Genomic DNA, 20435 nt, shown 5'->3' with positions numbered 1-20435 from the left:
CGGTTCCCTTGCTCCGGGGTCGACCGCCCTAGCCGTTAAGCCACATTCTCTCCCCAAATAAGCAGCGTTTGTTAGGTGGGGCAGAAAAAAGCCTGGGAAAGGTTTTCTGAGTTACAAGAAGAAAGCGGACTTGGAAGTAAACTGGGTGGCATTAGAGCATGGGACATAAGAATGCAAAATGTAGGATGGATGGATGAAGGTTTGAAGAATATTTAAGAGGCGTGAATGTTGGGAGTTGTTTGGTGAATTTGTTCAGTTTTGAGGGGGGAGATTAAGCGTAGGCGGGGTTCGGCTTCGAGGTGTATTAGTGATTTAGGAGTTGTTATTATAATGAGAAGATAAACAATTCCCCTTCCTCCCTAGGGTCTTAAGATGGGTGGTGCGCAGTAGGTCTCCTAACTTGTGGGTTCCTGAATGCAGCGGGGGAGGGGGCGTTACTCCTATTGTTGAGGTCAGGTCAATTTGACGTAACTCACCAATGGCTGCTAGACCTGTGAGGGTACTCCCTGTGGTTTTTGTCTCCAACTCCCTATGTGGTGCTTTGGACACAACCTCTGTTATTGTTAGTATACCTCCCCTTTCTCAGTCTTCTTTGTTGTCTTGGCTGTGGTTGGTTCCTTCCCCCTGTTTTTTCCTTCCTCTGGCTGTTTGGTTGGGATGTTTTTCAAGTTCGGCTTACTGTTTGATTATATAGTTCTTCGTTCACGCCGCTGTTAAGACAAGTTGCATCTTAGTTTGCTATAGTGAGAGGAAAAAGGGTGTTAGAGAATGGGACATGTGAAAGCAACCTTTGGTTTGGGGAGGATGACAGTGGTTTGAAGGATGTTTGAGAGGAGTGGATATCGGGGTTATCTGATTGGAGAAGTTGTTCAGTCTGGAGGGGGGTATTAAGGGTGGGAGGGGTTAGGCTTCAAGATGTAGTAATAAGGCGAGGGTTCATTGTCATTGTAATGTTTTGTGAATTATGCACACCTTTCCCAATAGAGCGGCTTTTTGCTCTCAGTTTGTCGTCCTACTGTCACTCTGTCTCGCCCAATGTGGTTTACCAAACTTTCCGAAACAGTTTCAGTACCAGTAGAAAAATGGTAAAACACTAAATTAAAGGCTGTCCCACTGAAGAGCACAGGTACATTTTACAGAACATCTATACCAGTTGTGTCAAGAGCGGTTCGCCGAGCTGGGCACCTCCCCACATTATACCGTCAGCCATTCCCTCTTCAGCCACACCCAGCACAGACTACACTGTAGCATGAGTAAGGTATATCCACTCTGTTAGGATTTCCCTGCTATCCCCTAATCCACCAAGAGGCCCACCACCTAGAGGCCCAACACAGGTCAATTCCCCTTCCAAATTCTGCTGCACAAATCCTGATCAACAGAATTGGGGGAACAATGGTCGGACTTTGAAGAGCTGCTGACCAAAGGACCTACCCCCTTAAAATGCCAGGCCAACAACAGCAATAGGGATGCCAAATGCCAACAGATTTATAGTATCACATGCATAACCACACAAAATAAAACATGTTTGCTGGCATATTGCTCTCTATTTGAACACAAGAACAGTATCATACCGACCTAGAAAACCCATTGTGCTGACCTGTGTTGTAGCATTTATATAGCAAATTTTTGGATGCACAGGACGCTCCACTGAGGGGGAAGCACATGGTTGGCAGAATTGTATATTTGTGCTCCAATGGTGGAATAAGTTTCGGTACTGTGCATAAGAGACCAGTTTTGGTCTCATCGCACAGCTGCTAGCAGTGTAATTGCTTTATTGAATACAAAAAAGCATGTAAACTAGCCTACGTGTGTTCAAACCATACGTACAATTCAGAATGAACTTAGTTTAAAATTGTGCAGTTACACTTCTGTACAGGATCAGTTTTGTTTCTGCAGTACTTTTTGTCGTTGTAGGTGTATAAAGCTATTAATAAAGCTGAAACCAGCATATTATATCATAGTTGATAAGTTTATAAACATTTATAAATATCTAGTCATTCCTCTACCTTTTGGTGAGAGTATGGAATTGTCCGAAGCTTCCATGACGATGTTCTGATGATAATCCATTTCCAGTTTTTCCTCAAAAGCCTCCAATTCATCTTCAGAGAAGCCGGCTGCAATTTCAAAGCATCTATTTGAAGCCTGAAAGAAGAAGCAAATACTGAATGCTGCAATGAATGAATGAATGAATTCGCGATTTATATGAGCGGAACTTAACCCGGAGGCATCAAGGCGCAAAGGATGGATAGAAAACAAAGCAACTGAGTGGACGGGGACAACCGGGAGAGGCAACACTTAAGCATATGATTGAGCAAATAGCCAGGTTTTAAGATTCTTCCGGAAAAGGGCAAGTGAGGGCTGAGTTTTAAGGTTGGTAGGAAGCAAATTCCATAGCTTGGGGGCGAGGGAAAAAAAGCCCTCCCGCCCCATCTGGCCTTGGCGATCCGGGGGGGGTCACAAGAAGATTTTTGTAAGCAGATGTCAGGGCTCTACCCGGGCTATAAGAGGATACGAGAGACCTGATGTCCTCGGCACCCAGGCCATAGAGGGCCTGAAAGGTCAGGACCAGAACCTTAAAGTTGATCCTAGCCTGAACAGGTAGCCAGTGGAGGTCTTTTCTGATTTCTGTAACAGAAGCACGTCTGGGGGCATTCACCACAAACCTGGCTGCAGCGTTCTGAATAGTCTGTAAGCGGAGGATGAGTTTTTTGCAGATACCAAGATAGAGGGCATTGCAATAGTCCAGGCGGGGTGAGACAAGAGCAATAACCACCTGTTTCCGGGCATCGGGGGAGAGATAGTGTGTTAGTTTCCTGAGGATCCTCAGGACCCCACAACAAGTTGACACGGTTTTGCCAACTTGTTTATCAAATGCCAGTGTGGTGTCAAAGGTGGCCCCCAAGTTTCTGGCAACTAAGGACGGCGAGGGGCAGGTTCCGAGGGAAGGAGGCCACCAATCCGAGGACCAGAGATCTTGTTTGCCACCAAAGATGAGGATCTCGTTTTTTTCCCCGTTTAATTTAAGGAAGTTTGTGGACATCCAGCCTGCCACGGCTTCCATGCAGTTCTTGAAGTTGAGGGCCGTGGACTCCACAGAATGGGATAGGGAGACAATTATCTGGGTGTCGTCGGCGTATGACAGGACTTCCAGTCCAAAAGATCTTACGAGCTTTGCAAGGGGAGCCACATATATGTTAAACAACGTAGGGCTCAAAGATGAGCCCTGCGGGACCCCACTATGCAGAAGCTTGGCAGAGGAAAGGAAGTCACCCAGTTTGACTCTTTGGGAACGTTGGTTAAGGAAGAAAGTCAGAAGACTAAGGGCAGGTCCTTCCACTCCCATTTCACCGAGCCGCCTGGACAAGATGGTTGGGGACAGGGTGTCAAAGGCATCAATGGAGCACACACAGCTAGCCCCTCCTCCGGATCGCCCCTCGGGACTCTGATACTTGTAGTTCTTTAGTGGATCACCCAGGTGGGTGCAAGTCGGTACTTGTTGGACTGATGAATCTCTAGACCCGATACATGTCCCGGGTTTTAGGATATCGCCCGAGACATGTCTCGGGTTTCGGGATAATTTCCCTCATCAGTAGAGAAAGATCGTTAGTGGTGGAAGAGAAGGCCGCCACACAACAGTCAAAGGCCTCGATGCAAGAACCAGCACGCAGGTGCGTCGTCCAAGAGCCCGTCGGCCCAAAGCTCAAGGGAGCCATATTGTGTTTAGTCATCAATGGAGCGCACACCGCTAGCCCCTCCTCCGGATCGCCCCTCGGGACTCTGATACTTGTAGTTCTTTAGTGGATCACCCAGGTGGGTGCAAGTCGGTACTTGTTGGACTGATGAATCTCTAGACCCGATACATGTCCCGGGTTTTAGGATATCGCCCGAGACATGTCTCGGGTTTCGGGATAATTTCCCTCATCAGTAGAGAAAGATCGTTAGTGGTGGAAGAGAAGGCCGCCACACAACAGTCAAAGGCCTCGATGCAAGAACCAGCACGCAGGTGCGTCGTCCTAGAGCCCGTCGGCCCAAAGCTCAAGGGAGCCATATTGTGTTTAGTCATCAATGGAGCGCACACCGCTAGCCCCTCCACCGGATCGCCCCTCGGGACTCTGATACTTGTAGTTCTTTAGTGGATCACCCAGGTGGGTGCAAGTCGGTACTTGTTGGACTGATGAATCTCTAGACCCGATACATGTCCCGGGTTTTAGGATATCGCCCGAGACATGTCTCGGGTTTCGGGATAAGCACACCAGTGAACACCCTCAAGACTCAATACTCGGGTAGAAGCGCACCCGCTGATACCGACTACATCGACCATCATGCTCCGGGGTCACACGCTGATGGGACGAGCAGTGTGCGACCTCATTCGGACATACTATTTATACAGGCTCCCTTGAGCCGGTGGAGGTGACGACCTCGAGACAACGCACCTGCGCGCCTTAAGAGGTATCTGGACCTACAAATATTTTCGGCAGCCGACGCAACAACCCCGTGCAGACGCCTAATCCCTGCTGATGAGCATTAATGAACGCGAAACACGTGTCCAGGGATGGCAAGCACACCAGTGAACACCCTCAAGACTCAATACTCGGGTAGAAGCGCACCCGCTGATACCGACTACATCGACCATCATGCTCCGGGGTCACACGCTGATGGGACGAGCAGTGTGCGACCTCATTCGGACATATGGTGTCAAAGGCAGCTGTAAGGTCGAGCAGGATCAAGATGGTGGGATGACCTCTGTCGACCTTAGCGCGGATGTTGTTGACTACCACTGTAAGGGCTGACTCGGTGCTGCGCGCCTTTCTAAAGCCGTGCTGTGAAGAGTCCAGCAGGCTGGCTTTGTCCAGAAAGGCACTGAGATGGTGGTTGAGGTACGCTTCAAGCATTTTGGCAGGGGCAGGTAAAAGTGATATGGGACGAAAGTTTTTGAGAGTGCCAGGGTCCAAAGTAATGATTCAAAAGGGGGTGGTGATGGACAGAGTATCTGAATTAAGCAGAACACTCCTACCCAGTCAAAAGATCAGGGCTTGATCCATCACCGTTTTTTAGCTCACTGCACCATCCCAGTTCAGAACCTGGCTACATGCAAATTAGTCTGACCCTGGCCCAGTGCATCATGGGAACAGGGCAGACCAAACTACCAAGCCAATTCTTTACTGGAAAGGAAACAAGCTTCCGGGGACCGGTTTCTGGCATTACAGCCGTCTTCGGCCCGGCTTGCTTGAATCCTGATGGTGCAGTGAGCAAGGGACTCACATCTGAGCATACCCTTCCACACTTGTGGTGGCCAAAGTAGGCTTTTTCAACAAGGGCTTCACGATAGCCAGCTTCCAAGATTCAGGGAAGACACCATTTGAAATTGCCAGGTACATGACCTTCAGGTATGGGGGAAGAAGAACTTCTCTGCAGTCCTTCATAATTTTGAGAGGGCAGGGGTCAAGGGGGGAGCCAGATTTAAGCTTATCTATAAGAGCCTTTAACCCTTCATAAGAGAGGGGGGGGAAAGTTGGACAGGCGTTCTGGGGATACTAGAAGCAAAGAGGGGTTAGTCATAGGATCTGTGGGTGGGACAAGAGTTTGAGTGGAATTGAGGGATTCTAAAGCAGAGTGAATATCAGCTATTTTGTTGTGGAAGAACATGGAAATCTGGTCACAGAGTACTTGTGTCGGAACAATGGGATCTGGGGACGGGTGAGAGAGAGGGAGTCCACAATTTTAAAAAGATCTCTAGAAGAGCTGAGGGAGGTGGTCAAATCAGTGAAATAAGATTGTTTGGCTGCAAGGATTGCGGCCTTATAATTTGCGATGAGTTTTTTATGTTTTGTTTTTTCCTCAGGCTCAAGTTGAGTTCTCCAGAGTCTTTCCTGTCTCCTGCATTCCTGCCTACGTGAATCAGGGAATCCGAGAACCAGGGGGCCGAGGGCCGTTTCCTGGCGCAATAGTGGGGTTTCAAAGGGGCTAGAGTATTAACTGCTTCATTGATGGTTTTGGTCAGTTCCAGAGCGGCTGCATCAGTGTCGGGTATGAAAGGGAGGATAAAAATTTAGCAATAAAGGGAGTGAAGGCTACTTTATTGATGTTTCTAAAATTCCTTTTAAGAGTCCAGACACTATTGTGTTTGAGAGGCGGATCGCGTGGACCGGGGTAAAAGTCAAAGGGAACTGCCTTATGGTCGGACCACGAGAGAGAGATGGGAGCGTCCACTTCCAATCTGATGTCATTGGAGAAGATCCCGTCTAAAATGTGTCCTGCCGAGTGGGTGGGACAATTTACCCTTTGGGGAAGGCCACAGGAGGCCAGGGAATCAACAAGTGAGCCAGTATCAGATGAGTTAAGGTTTTCCAGATGGAAATTGAAATCCCCAAGGATGGTAAAATTGGGGACATCAATGAAAGGTTCAAGGATTTCCAAGAGGCTGATGGGGAAGGCAGACCTTACATTTATGTGTCCAATGTTACTGGAATTGAATTTATAAAATGAAAAGAATTTTTTCTAGAAAATAAATAGACGTATGACTTTCAAATAAATAAGTCTTGTGTGGGACAATGATTATGTTTTGAATCTTAGATTAGAGCGTTTGCCTTTCTTTATATTTGGACCTAGGGGAGGTTTTCCTGTTTTTGATTTCAGAGTTTTTCCCTGCTTCCCTCCCCTAGCATTCGTATTCAGGGACCCTCTTGTGAAGGCAGACCTTAGGCCAGGGGGTCTGTAGATAAGGAGGCCCGTGAAAGATTCAGTAGGGGAGGGGCTGAGAGTAAAATGGGCGGCTTGAAAAGAGTTCTGGAGGGAGGAAAGGCAATCAATGCGGCAGAGAGAAGAAGTTTTATGCAGTATGCCTATACCACCGCCTATACGACCAACCCTGTCCTGTCTTACGAGGGCGTAGCCATCAGGAATGTCATTAACCAGATTAGGACCAGCAGAGTCGGAGCCCCATGTTTCTGTAATAAAAACCCAAGAGGGTTTCCTGTCAGAGACGAAATCATGAAAGGCAATATTATTTTTGACCAGAGAGCGAGCATTGATAAGAAAGCCAGTTTCGCTGGGTTGGAGAAAAGGGATAGGAGGCTTGGTGATAACGGACGTGGGTAATAGAGTGGGAACATGCAACTGGTCCTTCTTGAAGCACAGACAGTTACATCCTTTCAGCAGTTCCTCTGGCCGGAGTTTATGGTGGCATGATAACTTAGAGGGTTGGAGAGCTTTCATGGCACAGAGGGAATATGCGATGTAATGACTAACAGAGGGAGTGAGGGTGATAGCGCCAAGGAAGCGCCAGGGGCCAGTCAGGCTGATGGGCGCAGACGGGCAGGACTCTTGCATGACTCCGGCATGCGACCGGCGCGTCCGCTGCTCGCGTCCGCTGCGCGGAGTGAAGGACATTCCCCTTTAAAGAAAAACTCGAGCGCGTCACAGCGCGAATTCAGTAGCAATATGGCCGCTATTAGTCAGAGCGCCCTGCCGAGACCGGGCAGCCAAATGATCGGCTGAGGCGTGGGTCGGGCAGTGATGCGCAGGAGTAGGTAAAGCAAGCTTTGCAATCAAGCTATTTAGGCAAACAAGAATAAAAGATGTAAAAAAGTGAGTGAGCACAGCAATACCAGCTTTGCAGTCAAGCCAGTTAGTGAACAATTTTAAAAAACAAGTTGGCACCCAGACCTCCCGGCTTCTGCCTCAGGAGGGATCCGAACACTCAATAGCAAGGGAGCTAGTGCTCATTATGGTGCCTTTCTAAACACCTTGAACATTCCAAAAGGTAAACAGTGGAAAACAGTAAGTGAAGAAAAGGACTGTAAAGTAACTAGAGGGAACAAACCATATTCACCTCATTTGCTGTATGCTAAAATCACACGAACCACATTGTAAGCACCACAATCAATTTCGAAACAATTGTGCATTCACCTTTGTTCTTAGAGGCCTGGAATACAGAAACATTATGAACACAACCATAGTAATAAAATGCCTCCTTCAAACCATGAAACTCCTATAAGGCACTTGCATATAGGCTCTGAATGGATTCTTCGGATTTTGTGAGGTACACTGAAAAAATATTTTTGGGGATTAGGATTTCAACGACTCTTATTTTTTCTATTTGTTCATTCTTAGGTTTCAATGTGAGAAACGCAGCTTTAAAAAGCTCAAGTGAAAATTGAAAGTACATCAACAAGCACTAGAGAACTAATCAGAAATTTTAACATTAGCATTTATAAAAGCATCCAAAAATCTTGACGGCATATCGATATCATGCATTGGTTGTATAATAGCCACAACACCATTTGCCTAACAGAACTTTACATGTCTGGTCGAAGTACTCGAATCACCCACATCTTTTTAGAACAAGGAAAACCAAGGAATTTAACTGCATATTGGTAAAAAAAATATATAAAAGGTCCAAAAAGTAAGGACTTGTGTTAAGAAGAGAGTTTTCCTTACTGAAATAAATCATAGCACTGGTAGTCAATCTTACGGCAAGGAAGGTAGAAAGAATGACCCCCAGAATCAAGGGCTTCTTATAGACCATTCTTGCACAACAAATCAATAAAACATCAAAATCATTGCGGTGCAATTTGCAAGTATCAACCAGGGGTGTGGAATTTTTGAAAAAAAGTACTTGTCCAAAGGACAAAGTGCTACAGAAATCTTCTTGTCCTGTAATAAAATCCACTTGTCCCCTTTACTACCTAAATCATTTAGCTGCTGCTTTAACTAATCGGTTACACCCTCCTAAGTAAAATAGCCCTTTGATTCTGCCCATCAGTAGTAAGCAACCACGCAAATTCCTTACCCGCAACCTATAAAATTCGATATTCCTCTCACCATAAAGGCTAAACACATCCCCTTTCCTCTCAATTACAGTCTATAACCCTTCCATTGACTCATCAAAGGCTCCATCCTATCACCCTTTGCTTCTATTCCTTCACACTATAAGCTTCATGTTACCCATTTCTCTCAATACAGACAGAATAGTGTTATCCCTCCTCTCTCTCATTACCGGATACAGGTTCCATCCCGTATTCATCCACTACACAGAATACAGGTTTCATGCGTGGCCCATTTGTCTCCAACTCACTACATGTTCTATGCCCCTAGGGGTGAGTAATGCTGTGGCTTGTGAGCATGTAGCATAAAAGACACTGGTGGCAGACTTACTAACCAGGAGAAAAGAGACAGATGGTGGTTGTAGTGAGTTCACAGAGTGGAAATATGTGGGACCTGAGTTGGAGATGCGAGGGCTACAGTGATGAAGTAGTGTACAAGAATGCAAGGAAGTGTGCAAAGAGGATGCTGGGAAGAGTGGTGGTCAGGTTTGTAGAACAGGGGTTGAGGCGCTAACCAGGGAGTGGGCGGCAGAAAGAAAGATGAATGTGACGAGAAGGAACTATAGCCACTAGCAACTAAAAGATACAAGACAAACATAAAGCATCTGTAGGATTATGGGTTCACTTTTCTTAGCAAGTAGGCAGGGGTTGGTTTATTCCGGACATGAGGAGAAATTTGGTTAAACCCCAATATTTTGGTTTATAGAAGCATCTTTCACCCCTGACGTCAGTAGGCCAACACACTGGGAGGTAGAGGAAATCAGAACAAACAGGAAACACAACAAAAAGGGGGCTTCAGAAACATAAAACCTAATAACCTACATATATTCAAGGCAAATAATCTCAAAATCAAGACAGTCAATACTCGTAGTGTAACAGACATAATCTGATCTTGATTATTGTGGGTGAAAGTACCAAAAATGCAAACGGAAATTAAAAAAGCGAAATAGCCTGTATATCTAGTGTACATTCACTGTAAATTGCAGATCCTAGCACAAGACTATAATATATTACAATGCACACTTTTACCACTTTTTGCAGCTTTAGTTATAGTTGATTAATCAGCATGCACTATTTTGAAATCAATTCATGTGTCCTTGGGTGGCTCATGATAAACTTGTTGCTAGCTGAATAGTCCCACTTAAGTGCAGAAGCTGCTGGCTTCCTGCGTGGTTCAGTAGTTGATTTAAAATGTTTATTCCCCTTCCAATGGATTAACCGTTTAACCATGGTAGTCTCATCCTCAGGGGAGGTACTGCTGCTATTCTCTGAGACTGCAGAGCTTGTAACTGCCATTTCATCTTCAGGCCCAGAAGCCTGAAACATCAGATAACGAAAATAACCTGTCCTCACAATCCAGGGAATCAACAGGTACCGTAAGCCCACCTGTGGCTTTCAGTTAATTTTTCGTGAGCCTTCCCCCCCTCCCCCCTCAACACATACACACTAAGTATCCTCCATTGTAACCCATTGGTTCTCGGGTCTGGAGCCTCCTTCATTCTCCTCTAGGACTAGGAGCCTTTCCCTAGGCCCTTGCGCCTGCCCTCGCCTCATTTCCCATCTCACTCATAGCTTTTTCCAGGCTCTGATCTCAGCCCTTTGATGCTCTCGTTCTAGTATCAAAAGCACCACGAAGCAGAGCACTTTAATCACTGAAACCCGAAGAGGAGGAAGAGATGTGTGCTGCTGGCTCCCTCTGAAGACAACCTAGGAAACCCTGCCCTCCCAGGCCTGGCTCCAAAACACATTAGCACCGAAGAACGCTCACTGCAGGCTGCCTGTCCCTCACACCAGTAAACATGGAGCCGGTGGTTAAACTCACTCCAATGGAAGTCAGCCTGGCCACACTTAAGCGTGCACTCACTGCAGGCTGCCAGTCCTGCACACCGGCAGGCAGACGGGAGAGGGCTCAACTGATACTTGATAACACATACACAATTATCCTCAAAGGAATCGTTTTCACCAATTTCAACAATTCATATTGTCACCGAAAGTGATCAATTATTTAACTGAGATAAATTCGTATGACTGTGTTATATTTGATGGTGCATGGTATTTTATTTTTTCCATGTAATGTGCAGAAGGTGTCAAAAAATACTACTGAAAATCAATTACTTATAGTAGTATTCTGTTGCCATGTTGATAAATTCATTCTTTGATTCTTTTGAAAATAATAAAACAGTATGAAAAACTGTATGTACCTTGCTTCCAGTTAAATAATTGATCACTTTCGGTGACAATATGAATTGTTGAAATTGGTGAAAACGATTCCTTTGAGGATAATTGTGTATGTGTTATTGATTATACCCAGTCCTCATGGGATTATTGGGTGGCTCTGTTTGTATACAACTGATACTTGAGCAAGCCCATTAGCACCGTTCCCTCAGAGCGCAGCTTACTCCATTGGAAACTATCTACGCCACTTCAGGGGGCACTTCCCGTGCTGTCTGCCCCTCACACCGATAAGCTGTGCTCAATTCCCCCTTGTCGACACCATGTATGCCAAACTCCAGAGCCCAGTGTAGGCTGTCTCTCCCTCACACTGGTAACCAGCATGAAAAGAGCCTAGGAGGTGTATTTGTCCTTACTCAGTAGCCACCGGTCACAGGGGCACTTCTGACGCAGAGGGTATTCTCCATGTGGATACTGTCTGCAGTCACTGCGAGGCACTCCCACCCCAGGTTATACTGACCTAGAGCTAATGCCTGCCAATGCCGCCCTGGCCACATGCTTGCACCCCGGGGAGGAGTGTCTGTCCCTCGACTTCCACCTCAGGCTCTTAACCCGCTCTCTCTTCAGGCCTGCTCTCCCTGGGGTCACTCTGGTGCCAGAACTCGCATACAACACATATCTTGGAGCGAGTGTCAGCTCTGCACGGATCCCGTTCATCCCCCCCTCCTGTCCCCTACGAATGTTTGCTCCCTGAACATTGGCTCTTTCTGTCTCCCGGGCACAGTCATTGAGTTGGAGCAGCGAACTTGAGGGAGAGACGTGCTTGCACCCCCACTCCACTATTCTTGCTCTCCTATCATCCCCCGCCATCCTTACCATGCCTGAAATGGAAATTTAGAAGTGCCAGTTTCCACTGTCCAATAGTGCCTGTTCACTGCTGAGATGTATCTGATATGTGTACAGTGAGCGCAGGCAGCTGTAGCCAAATGTAGTGGAGTGCTGGGTATTGCAGCACTGAGAAGTGACGGGGCTCGTTCTTTCAAACGTAGTAAGTGCGGGTACTCGGTACTGGGCAGTGCATGCCCATGTAAAGCACTGACCCCACTCCTCAATTTTGGGTCCTGCTGGCCGCCGCCACGGGAAGATAGACACAAAGCTCACGTGTGTTTTGTAACGTGAGAGTTAAGAGCGTAGGGAGCCGCCCTTGTGTTCTCTGTCCCTCTCTGCCCCTCTTCTCCTGTCCATTCCCACCTCCCTGCTTCTACCCATCTCTTCTCGGTGTCTCTATCGTGTCGCTCGTGCCCTTCCTTCTTTTCTCTCTGTCCTCGGTCAAAATGTAAATATGAGTTTTCCCCCTCCCTCAGAGCCAGAACCTATCTAAAGTGGTTATAATTACGGGGGCGGGGCAGAGCCGACGAGGGGTTTAGTGCAGGTGCCGCTGCAAAATGCAACAGTATTGAGTCAGGATTAGAAGTGGTAGTAATAACATGAGGGCCGTCACAACAGAATACACACTGACCTGAGACTTGCATGTAGAGGAGGGAAGACAGGGTGACTCACTTTGCAGCGTACCCGCTTTATTGACGACTTGTGTGCTGCTTGCTGCTCCTCCAGTGTGCATGATCCCCTGGATGCTATCAGTGAATGTAACCACCGCTCCGGGCTGACCCGTAGATTGATTATCTTGCCGGTTGCATAAGTCGTTGGGGAGAGGCACACTCTCAACAGCAGCACAAGCTGTAGTCAGTAGTTGGTTCTGGCTACCAGTCACAGTAAAAAAAATCGTCAATGGAAGGCTGCAGGCCAAAGCCTTAGTTCAAGCCAGTCAGATTAGTGCCAATCAGTTTCAGTCCTGTCAAGCGTCACGCAACAGGTGTGACGCTCACGCATTTCAGTGGGTGATCCGCATCACCGCACTGAAATGCCAATGTCACGCATTTTTGCCACCTGTGCCAGGCGCGCCAGTAGCTCCTGTGCCTCTGCGGTTCCGAGAGGTGCTGCTCTGCCCGACAGAGTGTCTAAACAGTTAACGAGACTGCAGCTGAGCTCTCAGCTCTCTAGTGTCAGTGGCGCGCTACAATGTATCTCTCTCTGCTCTGCGGAGCTGCCTGCTGTCCCGACTCCTGTTGCCCTGGAAACTTAGTGCTGCAAATGGTGTGGCGCCGGCGCGGCTACCTCAAACTCCTCATCACAGTCTGCAGGGGGGTGTGGGGCGGGCTGCCTGTCGACTGGAGTCCGAGAGTCATCATAACTAATAAGTAAGTATCAGTCACTTGTCTACATGCAGCGCACGCGACGCCGGGTGTCTGGTAATGGTTTTATTTATTATTTACTTTCTATGTTATGCGTTAATTATAGCGCAACTTTAGCTCGGGGTGTAGCGCTTCACAATTGAATAGGAACAGACTGTAATACATGAGGAGAAAATGATAAGACAACCCATATTACACAAAAGCAAACGTTAATTACACGAGGCAACACTAAGGTGACAATTGCGAGCAAACAAAATACAAGACATATTAAACGGTGCATTACAGGAGGAAAAAGTGGCATGCGTGCAAGTAGAGCCTTATACTGTACTAAATGGCAGACAGCAAGCACTCCAATAACAAACGTTAAGTAGGCAATGGTGGCACTTGTGCGTATCTGAAGCAAACAAAATGTACGAGGTAGGAAGGATTGAAGCAAGTGATATACTAAAGACTAAGATCGATGTTGACATAATCACCATGCAGTATTCCGCAGACTTTCACACTGACGTCCGTATCAGTATGGCCCGGTCGCGCGGCATGAGAGGCATCAGGCGCTGCCTGCCTGCAGGTAGACTGTATGAAGTGCAGCCACGACCCCATGCAACCCAGTCACTGCTGCATAAGTCGGACCCGGCGCTCAGAGACAGTGCCTGCCAGACTGGACTGAGACTACAGAAATACACAGTAAGTACTACTTGCTTTGGTCAGGCAGCCTGCCACTGACTTTAGTAGTGTTGTTACCATGTCACAGTCACACAGCACGCACACGCACTGCAATATCATCTGATGCTTCATTATTTTATTTTACAGTAAAATCTGCAGGCAGGGCTGCTCTTACTCATCATCCTTCTGAGGTTTCTGCAAGATCTGCTTTCATTTCAGACAGTAATCTGCAGGCAGGGCTCCTCTGTCTCGTCATCCGGCTTATCTGAGGTTTTCATTGGGCACCGCCTCACTTAGTAACAATGACGATGACACTCTAGATAATTTAACTTACTTAAACTGTTATGGACAAAATTATAATTCAACGAGACAGTGTCAGTGACTGAGTCTGTAGCTAAATCACTATCAGATAAATCTAACTAATTGAATGTTTACTCGAGTTGAGAGTTCGTCGTTTTTTACATTGTACTTAATTTATAATGGCGCAAGTAATCATGTATATAAAATGCCAGGGCTCTCTCTCATCCTGGGGGGTCGGGGGGCGTCACGACTCGCGCGTCATTATCAGAGGCACCTCAGTCCTCTCATCATGCTCTCTGCAGATTTTGCAGGCAGAAGCAAACCGGCCGGGCCCTGCTACTGGCCGGCAAACGTGTGTACTATAGTCAGTGTTGTTTTTCCCCAGGCCCACCCAGCAACACAATGACTGGCTCCTGTTTTGACTTGAGTCAGGCTCCTCTGCTCACACATCCTGGCGCATGGACGGTCTCAGTCACCACATGAGAGAGACCGTGGAATCAAGTTTCTAAGCAATAGCCCGGCCTCATGATCATTTAAATGGAGGAGGAAAGGCCCTACCTGCCCCCACCAGCACAAAGCAAATGGCCAGCCAGGTAGGTTCGCTTTCGGTTCAGCCTGCACGGCCTCTCTCACTGCTATTTAAGCTTGGTGGGTCGACTCCCACCACGTGAGAGAGAGAGAGGCCCTGAAGTGATGATGCATGACCATGCTCCCCAACTGCAGCATCGTTAGGAAGGAGGAGCCAGAGGTCTTACCCATTCCTTTACAGGACAGTCATGTTACAGGAGGGAGCACTAGGGTTAGTGCCCTTCTATTTCTGGTGCTCTGCAGCAGTTTCAAGAACTTCTTGGAGTTTCTTGTTGCTCAAATAGCTGTAATTTCTGATATTTAGAAGTTTCCCTCATCTACATTGGATGATTTTAGCTCACGAGAAAGTGTCACTCATAGTTGGTGAAATGTCACTCATAATTTCACTGAAATTATGAAAATGTCACACATGGCAGTCTGAAACCTTGGCAGCTATGCAGTTTCCCCAGATACTTAGCATCATGCCGCCCGTGGCGGTCTTGGTCTTTCCCGCCCGAGGCCGCGCTGAAAAGGGGGGAGGGAGGGGGCGTTGGTGATGATTTCTCATGTGAGAGCAGGGGCGGGGCGCATCTCCAATTTCCTTATGCCGGGTTTCAGCCTCCCCTGTCCGATGCCCTCATGTTCGAGGAGCATCAAACAGCAGATGCTCTCCTCCACCTGTTCCCGGGTTTTACAGGACGACTTCGACGGGACTGAAGAAAGCGGCTCCTTCTGGTTGTCATTTGATCTGCAGAGCGGAAAACTTCGGAAGTGCCGATAATCAGCATTTGAGCTGCCAGGCCCGCCAGTAATACAGACTCTGCCATTGATTGGCTGTGAGCCCCAGAGTGCTCCCAGATCGTTTATTATTTGTTATTTAATGTCTACTTGTCCGTCGGACAAAATAGACAGTAAATCATCTTGCCCGTCATAAAAATCAACATGGTTCGGGCGTCGGGCGATATGATTCCCCCACCCCTGATCAACTCTTTGGAAAATCATAAACAGTAACGTAATTACCATAACTCATAAGAACTATCCCATTTTAAGTACATTTCAGCATCATACATGCTACTGTCATCCAGAGATGATCGGACAAAATATGAACAACATTACTCCACATTAGACCAGTATCAATAGAAGAAGGGCCTAGGAAGTTAAAACATAGCAGAACACTGGAAAGTTAATTGAAAGCTATGAATCCATAACAGCAAGAATAAACCATTACCAATGCCCTAGCTCTGCAGATCATGTGCGGAAAGAAAATGGGCAGGGGTACAGGATAGGAGTGGGTGAATACAGGAGTGAATGACCGCATTAATTTTATCCAAAAAGGCGTTTTTACATAAATTGTGGAAGGGTTCAAAAAAGCCCGCTCGCATTCGTGAGTCAGATTCAAAAGGGACGAGCAATTCTTTGGTCCGCTCACCATTTCTGACGAGTAGGAAGACAAACTGACACTTGACCTCTGCAAACAGAGCAAATGTGACAAGATAGCAAGATTTAAAGGCTCATTTATTGTTCACAAAGTAAATGAGCAATGAAAATGCTTTTAAATCTCGTTAACTTGGGGGGCGTGGCTAACCACCAAGCATAACGGACGCAAAATAGTGGAGCTCCGTGCCGGGCCCCGAATCTTTGCTGTAATCCTGACATTGTATGGCCATTCACACTTCAAACGAAGAAGTGCATTGGACTACTGGGGCACCAAGCGGAAACAAAACGGGGACACTCGATGTGTGGGCACAGCAAAAATTGGACAGAACACAGCGGCGGCAGACTGGACTGCATGGATGGCAGCCGATGAAAGACCCGGATCCCGGCACGGAGAGCACCCCGGGGCACGTATAAATAACAGGTATACAGAGAAGACTCTCTCTAATGGTGGAAGACACTCTAGTGCTCACTCCCTGGCTGATAACCCTGGGGACATGAGGAGAAGTGACCCTCAACAGATACACACAGGCTTTCTGTAATCCAGCCACATCTGTTGCATGGTGAAATATTGTGTGAAACTGGGGGAAGAGAGGACAGTGCAGAAATGGAACTTCGATATAGAGTGATGCAGACAGAGAGGAACCCATTTACCGGGTGAGGGGCTGCCTCCCAAAAATACGTAAAAATATGGGGCCAAAGACAGGAACACGTAGAGGAATGAAGTGTGGCAACCGAGACCCCAAAACCAGTACATAGACTGATCCCCCAGCATGCACAAGGAGGACCCGGGCCGATGGGAGGGATGCCAAGACGCATTAATTGGGGTGCGGAGGGGGATTATTCTATGATGTTACAAAACCTGACAGTTCATGTCCATGATTGTTGCTATGTACGCCTGCAACGCAAGCCCACCACAAAACTTAAGGAGTGTTTGATTATTGTTTGACTTAAGGGAGGGCCTGGATCACATCAGAGAGAGTGTGACCCCTGACGGCTCACACAGGCCAAATGAAAGGAGAGGTCGGCCCGGGCAAGGAAACTGCAGAGCCCTTCCCAGATGAGTCTCGAGCGGCAAAGAGCCTAGAGCAGAGTGCAAGGCTTAACCTCCTGTAGGACGTGTCCAGACAGACCGCAACGAGAGCTGGGGGCTGCCGCCGACCTACAGGGAGGCAGTGGGCAGGCCCACCTGAACATGAACGGCAACAGAGCTGTGCTGGTCATCCTGGGCAGTGTCGCAGTTTTAGAGGGATGAGAAGGGGTAGCCCCGGCAGCGAGGAGTCCATGAGCAGTAATGGGATTCTGAAAGCTGCCCCCCCCCCCCAGCCCTCCCCCCGAGACTGGCACAGAGGGGATCCGCTCCAGTGAAGAGTGAACTACCCCGGCCCAGAAGATGCAGTAAGCGAGAGGAGTTACTGTGCTTTGAGGAAGGGGCCTGCTGAATATCTCCTGAGCCACGTACCCCGGATCAGAAGAAAACCTTGGGAGAGTGCCCTGATTCTGGGAGAGGATCAAATACCCTCCACAAGGACCAGTAGTGTGGAGCGGATGGTATCCGCGAGACCAAAGAAACGGAGCTCAATCAAGGACATGCTCATGAAGCTTATGGACTCCCAAAAAAGAGACTCCCGGGGGAAGAACTGAAGGCCCCAATCATGCGCCCGGACCTGAAGGCCCTATTTTCAGGCCTGACAGATGACCTCCTAGCAGTTAAAAGAGACCTCTCAAGTGAATTTCTAGCGGTCCGGAAAAGAGGTGACGGACAATGGCGACTGGGTGGATGCCCTCGACGGGGCGTTAAATCTCACGAAATAAAACAATTACAATAGTGGTGTGTAAACACTGCCTTATGTGAAGCTAAATATTAAAATCAATTCTACTTATGAAAAATGCAATTGGAAGTCAACAAAGACAAATAAAGTGGAATAACTAGTTCCAAAAAGACTGGAATGACCTAAGTTTTTAACTGCACCCAAGATTATGTACAAAAGAAATTGCATGCCAGTGGCCAAAAGCAATGTAAGCCCTTTAAAAAGTTTCAGTCTCCAATGGAGGCATTTAAAGTTTAGACTGTGTTTAAAGCATATGTCAGCAGCGTCAAAGTCCATGAACGATAGATATCACATATCTACAACAATGTAAGTCTGATCATTGCTAATTTAACATAAAGTTTACCATGGACTGGATCTTGTACCAATTAACTTTGTCCCAAATGCTCAAGCTATGACATCTGACAAAGCTTCACGCATTTCTGGCATACATTTTAATAATTTTCCCCATGCAATGTACTTGTGAACCTTCACATTACCATAAAGCATTCCTTTAAAGCCAGACCTGTTGGCATTGCCAATGCTTGTTCAAACATACCATCAGCGCAATTGTTAACCACTAGCCTGTAAATTACAGGAGGCAACTTAGATTTAGTGATGAACAAGAATAAGAAATTCCATCCTAGACAAGGAGGCAGTTTGGATCGAACGCAAGCGGGTAGGTAAGAGTTGGAATACCCTAGCCTGGTAGACCTGTGGAGATATTGTTACCCCCCCCCCTAACTGTAGACTGTGCACATTACTTATGGAAGACTATACTATAAGCTTACAGCAAAATCTAAACCTAGTGGTGCCAGGCGAGAAAGGCCAGCAGATGTCGTCAGACCACGGTCTGTTTATAAGAACACCAAACTGACAGATGAAGAGGAACTGAGGAAGAGGCCAATGGAGACTCAATTATTCCATATTAGAAGACCATGAAGTTCAGACCACAGTGAGGGAGAGGATCTTAGAATATATTGTACACAATGGCACAGAGAAGTTGAGTGAGACAGTGATATGGGAAGCATTGAAGCAATAATTAAGGTAATCTTGTTCCAAGAAGTGGCTTGTACCAAACATATAAGGAACATAGTATTTGGGAGATGGTGCACAGATTTAAAAGAGGCAAAAGAGAGTCGAAGAGAGTGAACCTGTCTAAAAGGGCTTGGCGATATTTAACAAATATATGGTGGGGATTCCATTCTCCAGAGCAGCGGTTCTTAAAATTGACTTCTGTGGACCCCCACTGAATTACTATTGGAAGCCAGAAGCCCTGCCTATAAAATGTATACAAATGAATCTCAAGAAATACAAAGCAGTTCACAGAACGAGAATGTTAGATTATATATATATATATATATATATATAAAGCAATTATGCAATAATTTCTTTGACAAGGGCACGATTTATAAGTAGTTACCTACCCTGATTAAATGCTGGTCCATAGGAGACAGTGGGAGGGCCAAGCGTATATTTTGCAGCGTGAGACACGTTTCAAACAGATCAGAACACAAGGCGGTTTGAACAAGTAGCCACAGCAATTGTACAGAAGCGGACAGCCCTCGGAATCCTGCAGCGGTGGTACCAGCCGGTCAGGGAGACAGACGGGGTCCAGCCGCGGTTCTATGAGCGGTGTCTTACTGCCATGCAGGCGCTGCAAACTTGCCCCACTGCGCTGAAAGCAGCTTCCGTCTCCCGATGGGATATTTCCGTGGCGCCTGGCGATGGCAAGCAAACGACAAGGATTCAGAAATGACAGTTATTGCTGGTTATTACACTGTACTGTGCTGTGAACGAGCCAGGATATTTTTTCTTGGTCCAAAATCCTTCCTGTGTCTTCGGAAAGGCATCGGTTTGAGGCGGGGATTGTTTTCGAAAGGCGGATACAGTAGCCCCGCCTCTTCCGGTGTCTCTTGATCTGGAAGAGAAAGCTCTCCGTAAAACTACCGCTCCTTAGTTTTAATGCAGTCCGTTACAGAATGCACTCGGTTATAAACCTTCGCGTGGGCCTCCGCCACATTCATAAACGCGCAGACATTATGTAGAGAATCAGGATACTAAGTAGATCAGGGTCTGTATACCAGCGAGGCGACGTTCAGGCGGGGCCGTAGGTGGCAGACATTTAGACCGACAAAATGCAAGAGGCCACATCTCCCAAATGCTGCCGGGTAAATGTAATTAGTGGTGGAGCCTGCTCTGGCATGATTGTAGTTCAGTATGTGAGAGAAGCCCCGCCCACCACGTTTCATTGGCTTGTTTTTTGTCCTTTGTAAATGATATATTCTGATTCCTAAATAGACTTGTTAGTCCCTCCTTAGTAAAGCCATGTCCTCATTTGTATCCTATCATGGCTACTGGCTCCTTTACATGGTTGTTACACGGTACCTGTACTTTTTTAGGTCAAGCATCAG

General features: G+C 47.1%; 1 protein-coding gene across 2 annotated transcripts in view; it reads right to left on the bottom strand.

The window, feature by feature from the left end:
* The window catches only part of LOC144829327 (uncharacterized), a 241044-nt gene extending 220830 nt beyond the window's left edge, over window positions 1-20214 (bottom strand). Inside the window, exons 1-2 of one of the 2 annotated variants that reach the window (XM_078688370.1) lie at window positions 19449-20214; window positions 2007-2142 (exon numbers count right to left, since the gene is read on the bottom strand). In XM_078688370.1, the coding sequence (XP_078544496.1) occupies window positions 2007-2142; window positions 19449-19469 (157 nt within the window). In that variant the 5' untranslated portion in view covers window positions 19470-20214. The remainder of the gene's footprint in view (window positions 1-2006; window positions 2143-19448) is intronic. The other variant, XM_078688369.1, reaches the window with a different exon arrangement.
* Window positions 20215-20435: the final 221 nt, after the last annotated feature.

This window comes from Lissotriton helveticus, chromosome 4_1, assembly GCF_964261635.1.
Source record: "Lissotriton helveticus chromosome 4_1, aLisHel1.1, whole genome shotgun sequence".
NCBI lineage: Eukaryota > Metazoa > Chordata > Amphibia > Caudata > Salamandridae > Lissotriton > Lissotriton helveticus.
This window is presented reverse-complemented; position numbering and strand designations above follow the sequence as displayed.